The 11,565-nt window shown below is 42.8% G+C and overlaps 1 protein-coding gene across 1 annotated transcript in view; it reads right to left on the bottom strand.

Annotated features, from left to right (window-relative positions):
• Nucleotides 1-1,938: 1,938 nt before the first annotated feature.
• Nucleotides 1,939-11,565, bottom strand: part of GRM7 (glutamate metabotropic receptor 7) — a gene marked incomplete at both ends in the record, with an annotated part of 239,493 nt that continues 229,866 nt past the window's right edge. Inside the window, 2 exons of the mRNA XM_084292935.1 lie at nt 1,939-2,009; nt 6,940-7,186. Coding sequence (XP_084149061.1) covers nt 1,939-2,009; nt 6,940-7,186 — 318 coding nt within the window. The remainder of the gene's footprint in view (nt 2,010-6,939; nt 7,187-11,565) is intronic.

Below are 11,565 nucleotides of genomic sequence, written 5' to 3'. Positions count from 1 at the left end.
AAGCAGCAGCTATTTAAGCACTGTGCTCATACCTGCATGCAAATATGGTACTAGCAAAACAAATGTCAATTTACAACTAAGTTGATATTTTCCTGATATCATTGCTTTGTTTTTAATACAGTGTGTAGTTTCTTGCTGTTTTCATATTTTACATTCCTGGAAGAACGAAACAGAACATAGCAAGCAGTGCCACAGAAATCATCCCAGTGGAAAAGAGGTGCTCACGGGTGAGGAATGGAGAACTACACCTGATGCAGAAGAGCTCCAGAGTGGGCAAAACCATCACAAGCCCAAGTCATCCTCCACTGTAGCATTTTTCATAGTTCTGCATCAGGAAGATTTTAAAATTTGGGCAAAGAATCTGAATAGCCAATTGCTTTATATAGGACAAGGATAATAAAATTATCTGTGTGCCTTTGCAGATACCAGTTCTGTATGTTATACAGCAATGTTATATTTATTTTCAGAAACATGTTAGCTCCTAGTGCTTTATATTTTAAACATTTTTTTAGTTTTATAAAAAAAAAAGTGATTTCTCCCAAGATGTGCAGTCTCTTATATAGCCCACTTATTCTACTGATCTCCTTCCTTTAGCAATTTCATCTTCATGTAGTTGCTCTTTACTCTTTCACATTACATTTGCAATAATACTTTGAGTGGCCCCTTCTCCTCTCCAACTACTTTGTTATACTTCCCTCAACACCAGTCTCTGTCAACCTTTCTGACTTCAGCCCCTGGGTAAGTCAGGTCATTCTGATGCTCATAAAGAGCTTCACACCTTAAATAAGGCTTTCTGCCTGAGCTGTGCAAGTTAGAATAACAGGCATGATTCAAATACAATAAAAAGCAATTTGAACACTTCACAAGAACTCGAGCTGAATTGAAACTGGAGCTGTGGCAAATTACACCAGCTAAAGATATTAGTGCTTGGGATTTTTTTTCCCTGCGACTCAGAGACTCAATTCCAGCTACATTCCTACCTTTGCCGATACAAGTTCCCACCTATTAGGGATCAGCTAAACAAGGTTTGGAAGGCTGTACACAGCAATTTCCTCCATCCCCAAGTGCACAGTACCATGGTATCCAGGCCAGTGCCTTTTATACCTGGCCAAAACCTCAAAGCAGTAGCAAAGCTGGATGAGCAGACACAATTGCAGATATGAGAACTTGTTAATGGCTGTTGGTTATTTATCTCCAATATCCAACGTTTTGTCATTCCCCTAATTTCACTAGAAAAACACTAACTCTTGGCTGATGAAGTCACAAATACAAAATCAGCTCACACAATCACCACGTAGGCAGTCACAACACTTAGAAAAAGCCAGCACTCAAAAATTGTTCACTTGTGGTTATTCAGAAGTGGTCACTGGGATCAGCCACAGGGAAAAAAATAAATAAAATAAAAAAAAAGGAAAAATAGTTTGCAAACTTTTTTTTGAGCAATTTATAATTTTAGAGTAAAGAAGACTGCTCACACATTTGCATATGTTATTTTTACGCTGCCAGGCAACCCTGCTGGTAAGGCAGCTAGAAGTGACTCAGAAAGCATTTTGTTAGCTGTTAGATCTGATTGCCATAATTAAATTTTGATGATTTGTTTGTTCCTTTTTAAATTGTTATCAAATACCTACATCTTCAAAGGCTTCACTGGGATCCACCTCCACGGAGGGGATGCAGAGGATGGCCAGGCTCATTTCCCTGCAGCACAGGGGTTAAAATCACCCAAGTCCTGGGCTTTCACTTTCCAAAGCAGGCCCTTCATATGGGAGCTTTGGATAATGGATGTGAACAATTTTTAAGACAGATCCTTGTTTTGACACAGCTGCACTAATGCACATTCCTCATTTATTCATGTATATTATAATGATAATAGTTATTTGAGAATAAAACGAAAAGAAGCTAGATTTTTTCCTTACCTTTTTGGAAAGCAGGCAAAAGCTATACAGTAGGTGGAAGAGTGTACCAAGTAACAGACTTTTGAACACTCTTTCTTACTGGTGGTATGCAGTCTACAGGAAAAGTAAATACATTGGTATGTATAATGCGTCTGTTCACAACAAACTCTTCAAATTTTGCCCTGTCTCTGAGGCCATGATATTAATCTGACTGAAGAGATCGGATTAGAGCAGCGATAGTGGAAAGCTGAGAGACGCCAATACACAAAATTAGCTCTGGGCTGGAAATCAATGAACCAGGTCACAGAAGTTCAGGTACCTCTGAACATGGGAGCAGCTGCCCACAAAAGGGCAGGTCTGGTTGATTTTTTTTTCTTCTCCCTTTAACAAACTCTGGAGCATTTTGGTTTCAATTTAACACTCCCCAGTCCCTCCTTGTCCATGCACTCACTCTTGGGTTCCTCAGCATCACTGACAACCATTTCAGTTTTGTCTCTTGGAACGATGGAACAGGCAATGCCATGTCAGTGGTGTTGAGGATCAGCACAAACAAATACACAAGCACAGCACGGGACTATTTGCAAAGCAGTGCCCATACATCTGCAGAGGTGTCTGCAGCCCACATACACTATTCACAGCTTACTGATGATGAAGTCAGTGTCCATTCCCAACACACGGGGAAAAATGAGAACTGACATGCACTGTACTTGTTGTCATGCTGGTCAGAGAGAGAGAAGCTTGCAGCACTCAGGAAAGCATGGTTTTAAAATGGAAACTTGCAAATGATTCCTGTTCTGTTTAGGAAAATGGGCAGGCAATGCACTCCACTCCTGAAAATAGAATCATCTGCCAAGTAATTTCTATGTAATGCTAAGGAAAGGAGAAAAAAAAATCATCTTGAAGATGCCTGCATAGGTATTGAGCCCTCAAAGCACCTGCTAACTTAAAAGCCCACGGACTTATAATGCTACTGAAAATCAGACCCTTACAGCTATTCAGACCCTAAATTTCCTGGCAAGTACACAGGGTCACCAATCCTTTGCCACTTCTCAACAGATCTCAGCTAAACCCCCTGAATGTCCCCCCTCAAGGTGCCCTTCCTTTCCAGCTGTTTGTCACTTTGATGCCCTCAGTCTTGGCCAGAGATGCCGCATGCCTCCTCTTCACTACCATATACTAATGGGCATTGCTGCAACACTTGCCTTGATCTCAGAGCTTTATCAGCTCCAAAAAGAGCAAAATATGCAGGTGAACTTGTCTACAGCCACTCTCACAGGTGGTGAGACTGATAACGGGGATGGTGGGAGACAACCCTCCCCACACTGCCAAGCCCACCCCAATTCCTGCAGGCAAGCATCTGCCCAGAAGAGCCCCTTGCATGTCCAGTAGCTGGGCAGCTCTGGGCACTGCTGTTCCCTTCTCACCGATGCTTAAAGAGGGAAATGCCCATAAAACAAATGCCTGCCCAGGAAGGTCTGCTGGTCCAGCCCACAAGAAGTGCAACCACCTCATTACCAAACAACAGCGATGCTGTTCTCCCTGTTGCTGTGTTTGGGAAAGCCGTGAATTAAAGCAAGTGGCTAAGGAGAAGGAGTAATTACATGTAAATCTCAATGTAAGTTAAATATGGGTTGGAGTTTCAAATGTTTTCTTGGGCTCTGACCCTATTCTTGCAGCAGAAACAAACACAGAGCCCAGCAGTTGCTTTCGGTTCAGCTTCAGGCTTGATGAGAAGCATCTTCCCAAACACTGAGAAATTTAAGCAAGGCACACATGAGCAGAATGAACTTGTTACACGGGCAGAAGCTGCTGTGCACCAAATTCTGTTCGTCTTAATCTGCTGCAAAACATTTCAGATGCAGACATGTATTAGCAGAAAAAAGATGTTGAATGAGTAAAAGCATGCACATGCCAGATGGCAAGCTGGAATGATTAAGAGAGTTGTCACAAGGAGCACAGCTATAGATTGAGAAGCTTGGCCTTAATATATCCGATTCAGCATGGAAGCCCTCCCAGGTCAGGGCCGGGGAGCTCAGCTTGTGAAATTTCTCACTTTAAGGCATTCTAAAGCAAAAGCTGCAACCCCATGAGTCCCTGCTCCTGGTGGGCAGGATGTAAGGTCAATGCATTTCAAATGGGTTTCCTCCCACATTAGTACAGTTTCTTTTATACTTATTCTGCAACCTCAGTGCTTGAGCCCACACCTTTCTTAAGTGCTCAGCACCTTTTCTCCCAGCTCGGACCCCTGCCCACCAGCTGAGGCTCGCGTGCCCTGCTTCTACCCCGAGCTCAGCCCTGCTGCTGGGGCTCACCAGCTCCTGATGCCTCAGGTAATTGACAGGCCATCCAATTTTACGTGCAGATCTTCCATTCATTAGGAGGGCTTTTCAAGCTAATACTAAAAAAAAAATAGGTTTTGTACAAAGCTGTTTTTCTGTAGAACCATCCACATTTTGCTTTTTTTATTCTGTTTATAGGCCATATAAGTGGGACAGGCTAGAAATTTGGGCTTAGTCACCAAATTCCCCAATGTTTGGAGGTACATGAATCCCATGCTGATAGCTCATTGTTAATCTGTTAGAAGATATGAAATATTTGTGTATTTTCAATAGAAATGGCAACTCCAGTCTCCAGTACCTGAGTAAGCCACGAACAGCAGCATCACCAGGAAATTCAACAGAAAATCAAACAAAAACCCAACTGCACTTTTATGCTTCCAAGGAAACACGTGGTAGCTAAGCCAGATCTGCAGCTAGGTTTGTTTCCACTGTGCTGGCGAGCCTCAGACTCATTGCTTAACTGCCCTCAATTAATTAACTTTCAGCCTAAGAGATTTCCAAGGAGCCTGTTGCAGAGCTGGCAGCCAGAGTGTGCCCAGCCCCGTGCAGGCCATGGCCAGCTCCCCGCCTCCTCTTATTGGCAAGGAGGTTAATACCAATTTCAAAAAGATGCCAAAAATACATGTTTTTGTTTGTTTGCTTTGCAACCTTAAATATTAAAAAGCTCAGTATTTGGAGAAAGACATTTAAATTAATACGGTTGCATGTTTCCTGACTGGCTAAGTTTAACAAATGGGACTTTAGAGTCTTCCATGTAAGCCAAAGAGCTCACAGAAATCACTTTCCAGTCACGTACATCAATTTTGAAGCTGTGACGGCTTCCCTCCCAGTGGACTTTACACCAGCTTTACATCAGTGCTAACAAAACCAGGGCTGAAGGCTGGATCCTTAAGGCAGAAGCTTGCACACCACGGCAAGCGGGGGAATCTGCCCCTTACTGCTTTTACTGCCTCTTAAAAGAGCATTCTGGCATATAGTCCCTGGGCGAGAAAACGTTGTTTTGTAATAAATATGGGGTTTTAACTGAGCACTATTTCTTTTTAATAAAAACATCTCCTTCCCAGGGAAAAATCTGACTGCTTTGGGAGGAGGGGAGGAAAGTATTCTCAGAAGTCTGGAAACTGCAAATAAGATGCAGAACAGGAAAAAAAAATCAGAAGGGAAAACCAAGAATATGAAACTACCAAAAACCAGTTCCCACAGGGCAACACCTCTATTTCTACATCAAATGTTTCACGATCAGAACTTTTTTTCCTCCTCTTCTGGTTTATGTCCTTAAATGAAAATTTTTATTTTATGTTAATTTTTCTGAAGGAGAGGCTCACTCCACTTCATTTGACCAGACCAGGAATTACTGAAATACAGTTCAGTATTTGCTAGCTGGCTTTGGGACCCCCTTCCCTCCTCACCTCTCCTCCTCCTCCTCGCTCCTCCTCGTGCTGAAGCCTGGCCCAAGGGGCCGCGCGCCTCCCCGAGCACCACGAGGAGCTGCCCTGGTTGCACACGGGAGGGCTCAGCCCCAGCACCACGGTGTGGAGAAGAACCAAGGACAGAGAGTGGAAGGGTTTCGTGCTGCCTAGCAGACATTTGACGTAGCAGAGGACTGCAGCTCTCCTGCTGGCTAATACCCTACGGCAGGAAATAAATCTCTTTCCTCATGCGGTGAAGGCTCTGTTCAGAGGAGGCATGGGACGGCCCTTAATTTGTTAGAAACATTTCCTCGCTGTCTCCTGCTTCTGCCAGCCCCATAAGACAGTTCACAGTTTGTGAAGACAAATTCTGTTTTTCCAGTTAGAATATGCTTTGTATACCTGTATGATAAGACATCACAGAAACACACTCTAGGGGTGAATAAAGGGAGGAAAAGTGCTGTGTCAATAATTTGCTAGCTGTTCCCACTTTGCTTTGACAGCAGAGTTTCTGCTTTGAGGCAGATATTCAGACAGCAGTTTAATAGACAAGAAGTGGCAGGGATTTCAGCAGCAAATGGATGAACGGATCATGGGCAAGGAGAGGGCATTTCTCTACATTCAGATCTGTTTTTCATAAAAACTGCAGACATGCCTAAACCTTTCCAATATGCTGCAAAGTTGTGCAGCTGTCTCCTTCCTCAGCTCCCTCCAGATTCAAATGCAAATCAAATTTGATGGCCTCAGTATGTAATTTTGTGCTACAATATACCATGCTATGTGCATTAAGGAAATTGGAAGCATCTTTTCGATCTATTATCCTCTTAAATCAATGACAAGATCTGCATTCACTTTTACGGGACCGGATAAAATCCCTAAATAGGAACTTCTGGGATGGTGAGATTTTTTGCAAAGAAACTTTGCAGAAAACGTAATGGTAGCTCAGGTTAGCAGGGCTATGGGTGAGCTTGGCACCTGTCCCTCCATCCTGGAAACTGCACCAGCCGGGGCTGACTGTGCCCCAGGCTGAAGGATACTGCAGGTGCTCGAGGATGCTGCTGCTCTGCCACTCACAAGGAGGGGAAGGAGGAGGAGTCCCTCACAGCTACCACACCCTGTGCAAGGAGTTGCTGCCAACTGGCACAACTCGAAAAAAAATGAGGAGGAAAGAGAGAATTTAATAAAATCAAGTCATCAAAAATCTTTAATTGCAAAGGCCAAACGATACTAAGCACTCGGGCATTGGCCAAGGTCTCCAGCACACACACACAACCCCAGGGAGAGGCGGGTACTCACTGTTGGGGTCCACGTTCTCACAGAGCTCCGTCTTCGCCTCGCCGTTGGGCCTGTCGCTGGGCTTGTGCGAGAGCCGGGACGACATCGTCGCTGCCGTCACCACAGCCTTGAAGCTGCGCTTCCGCTTCTGGACGTTCAGCTCGGGGTGGAAGATGATGATGTACACTTTCGGCATGTAAAGCATCCCCAAGGCCACTGAAGCACTTAAGTTCATGGATATTGTAAGTGTGGTAGTTTGTATGTAGAGCTAGGAGACAGAACACATGAGGCACTATTACAAATAAGATGACTGGGAAGCAGGCTGCAGTACTCAGAGAGCATTAAATACGATCAAAGTAACTGCGGTGGGCTAAACACAGGGCAGCAGAGCACTGCACATTGCAAGGAGCAGCAGAAAGGTGAGCAGACGGGAATCAGTGGTCAAGGCAAGCCCATGCAGCCCAGGCTCTCCTAGGGCCTCCAGGAGGTGCACCAGTGACACCACTGCGGGCAGGTGGGGCTGTCTGACCCAGTTCTCAGTATTCGTGCTGGTGCTTTGACCAGTGGCTGTGACACTGTGTGCTGAACTTGTTAACCTTTTAAAAACTTTTTATTTTTTTTCATTTATTTTTTTTTTAATGAGTTTTTTACCAAAGGGGCAAAACTTCGACACTGCAAAATGCCGTGAGGTCCAACACGCACCAGCTAGCAGCGGATCAGCAGCCCCTTCGGAGGATCAGCAATAGAAACATTCGGTGCCTTTTAACAAGACAAGTTCTCTGGTATGCTTACAGCATAGGTCCTTTTTATTTCAGGAGTGAAGAACAGATGTGGATTTCGATAGTGCTGGTATAAATTTAAACTTAGCTCTACTGTACGTTATAAAGAACACTAAAACTATAATATAGGTTAATTAAAAAAAAAAAAACTTACCTTTTTTTAAAAAATGACTTTTTTTCTTGTTTTTACTATACTTCAATTCTGTACAATTCATTAAAATAACTGCAGAAAATACATAACAATTTGTGTGCTCCTGTCATTTAGCTATGCTTAGTATGAAAAAATTGTATATATGCAAGTCAGAGAACAGCTACTCCCATGAGATCAGCATTCAGAGAAACCACAAGTATTTTAAAGCATATTCTGCAAACCCATAGGGTTAGAAAAGCCTCTTTTCTTTTCTTTTTTTTTTTTTTTTTTTTAAATTATCTTTTTAGAAGACACACTTGATAGAGGGACTAGAACAATTCTTGTAACTTGAAAGGATTTTCCTGAGTTAAAAGGCACAGACAGCACAATGCAGGTGTGAGGGAGCTGAAAAAGGAGCAAGCTTCCTACAGATCCTGTTCAAAAATTAAATATGTGGCAAATCTATACACATGCAAAAATTATTATACATTGTGGATATTCCTTCAAAACACTATTTTCTCTTCTCCTTCTGTTCAGTGCTAATCAGTTTGAACTTCTGATGGAAAAGCTCCATAAATAAATATAATGGCACTGTAAAATGCTGACCCTACCCAGATATTTCCAAATTGTCGTATCTGGAAAAATATGATTGTCTCCAGACTTGCTAGTTATAGCTACATAATTGTTGCTATCATACTGATTAAGATGACCACTGGAAGCAATAAAATGCATTATGGAAAATATAAAAAACATGCTGTGCACAGACATCTCTCTATACTGATGCACACAGGCAAAAACTAAAGTGCCTTCTCAGTTCCTATTTACTCATTATCAGAAGGAAATGACACTGATGTTATCAGAATTTTGCCAAAGCCAGGCCATTAGGAAATAACCCTTCACATTTTGTGAGGAAATGCTGAGCCAAGCTACACAATTTGAGGCTGGAAGGCAGCATGAGGGGTCACCCAGTCCAAAGCCCTGTTTTATTTTTGTGCAGCTGGGCAGTACTGCTGCCTGCTGCTCTTCTCTGCAGGGTTACTGCACATCTAGTCATTCCTCACCTATACCTTGCCTTTGAATGTTGTTGCACTACGTATGCATATTCCATTTCTTGATTTCTATATATATAAGCACAGCGCATATTCATCTTATAAGGACATTTGAAACAGAAGGCAGTTTGCTGTGCATTAGTTTCCTTGGAGCTAATCCTCCTTTTGGTTACATCCAAGCAAATAACCCGTAACTCAGTCGGGGTTGAGTGCACTGCACTGGTGTAAATAACACTGATTTAAATATTTATTAAATTAATAGCTTTTTGAAAATTGGAAATTTAAGGACCGAAGGATAGGCAGGAAGATGCCCTCTTTATCCTCAAAATGTTTGCAACTTCTACCAGCTTTCATCCTTGCTAAGTAAGGTAATTACCATCTCTAGCTCATAAAGAGCTCCTGCAGTTGTTGGGAGCCGCAGGCACACAGCGCCTCTGAAGCCGGGGAAGCTGTGGGCTGCATACATGACAAATTACATTACACCTAGGGACTGTCGGACTCAGCTCAGCATTCAGACCACATACCTCTCTGTCAATAATTCGGAAGAAAGCCAGCTAACGCAACATCTGCAGTCCTTCTGGTTTAGTCTGAGAAGGACATGGCTCTGTAACACATTGAATAACGTGCTTCTATATACAAGGTACATAACTAAACCTGACAGGCAGTGAATATATATTAAGTAGTATGAGACCTGCATTTCTACGAGGTTAGAGAAGGTCTGTGCTAGCGAGGGGCTCTGCCACCAGTACAGAACACACATGGGTACCGCTAAGGGGTGGTGTGTTCAGCGCTATTCTCAAATGACTTCAACCCGCAGCACGCCTGTTCAGGAAGCCATATGGTGAAAAATGCACGGTAATATCTTGCAGCTAATTTTTGACTTTCTTAGAGAACGTAAAAACCTTTACAGAGAAAGCAGGAATTTGGACCACAGGAGGAGGGGGGAAAAGGAAAGACAGGAAAAAAAAAAAAGCTACTGGCATACTGGCACAGCACTGCCAGCCTAACACACAATTAGCTGTTTATGTCCCACAGACAGAAACAGCACATCTATGTTTGATTGCAGATTTTCTCCACTCAAATCCTATTTCTTCTTCAGCAACAAACCCAGCAGCTCCCCATAGGAGTTTTGACGAACTTGCCAGTTAAGCAGTCCGACTTTGTATCACCACAGCACGAGGAGCAGCAGCTGGCTGCCACCAGCACGCCGTGTGTGGCAGCAACAGAGGGTCTCAAAAACGCAGGAGGAAAGATGCATTTTGAGTAGGAGCTACTTCAAAAAGCATTGTGGAGACACCTGTGGCCTCCCCCGGGGCTTCTCCATGGGCTGTAACAGGTACCTGGCCAAGCCTGGGGTGACTTCCCCTGAAGGCAGCACTACAGCCACCCCAAATGCTCCCACCATCCCAAATCCTTCCATTCCAAACACTGCTGCCATCCCAAATGCTGCAACCTCCAGAGCACCACAAAACATTTTTATCTAGGTGCACGCACGCATTAATCCTGATTTCCTCATTCTATTACAGGGGTGAGGGTTAAACTATTATTTAATCAGTGGGGTCTTGCAGCGTGATGCTACCTTGAAAACGCTGATGGGAGATAAAAGGAGAGCGAGAAGAGAGCTTTTGTAGAACAAGGCAAGATGAGTGACACATAATGCTTCTCATGACAAATGGGAGCTTTATACAGATAAGGGAAACTAATAGATATGCTTATTATGCAGAACCTTAGTTTTATGTATTTTATCTCTGCTTTGTGGTTTTACCAGTCAAACATAAAAATGCAGTTTACATGAAACTATTTCATTTCTTATTTCACTTCTTCTGATAAACTCTCTGAAAGCATTTTAAATGAATGGAAATTGGTGATTTAAAATACAAAGGGTAAGATTTAACTGACAATGCAAGTCCTGTATGCCTTTTATAGATGGTTGGTGAAACCTGCTAGTTTCCAAACGTGAGATAAAATTAAGAAATTAAGATTCAGATTCAGTGTGAGAGGCGCCACCTTGACTTGAATGGGAACTGGAACTGAACTAAGTATTTCTGGTGGAAACCAAAACTTCCTAAAAGCAATGCCACTTTGGTCTGCAAGCCCACTTCTGCGGAGGTTTGCAGGCACGTGTGCTGCACCACCCAGGGAAACTCACTCCAGAGGGTTACTTTCATGTCTGTCTCTCCCCTTCTCTCTCAATCAGGCACTAAATTCTAACAAATTTTAACTTAATGTTAAACGTAACAGGCTGCCGTTACAAATGCCTCAGACTTTGAAGCAGTACACTGGAGAAACTAAACCCTAAGGATATCATTCATATGCAAAGACACCTAGATTTTATCATTTATTTTACATAAAGGATTTCCATTTGAATTTTAGATTTCCATGTTTTCCAGATTCTTGCTTTATTCAGGCAAGTGATGAAAATTACCTTAAAAACCTTGAGAGAAAATTAGACTGGTCCTGAATACACACATCTAAGAACCAGCAATTTTTATAGCACCAACTACATCAATGGACAATTTTGCATGAGTTAGGATTGCTTTCAGAAGCAAAGCACCGCAGGATCAGACCTATCAGTCTTCACTAATGCAGTGGATAGATTTCCAACTGCTGGCCCATAATAACTGAACTTATAGCAGCATTTCTTAGAGAAGTCTTTCTAGTTAGCAGTACTTTTTGTAGGCTAATTTTT

This window comes from Netta rufina (genome assembly GCF_964035555.1).
Source record: "Netta rufina genome assembly, chromosome: 10".
Lineage (NCBI taxonomy): Eukaryota > Metazoa > Chordata > Aves > Anseriformes > Anatidae > Netta > Netta rufina.
The sequence above is the reverse complement of the archived record's forward strand: the minus strand, read 5'-3'. Positions and strand labels throughout refer to the sequence as shown.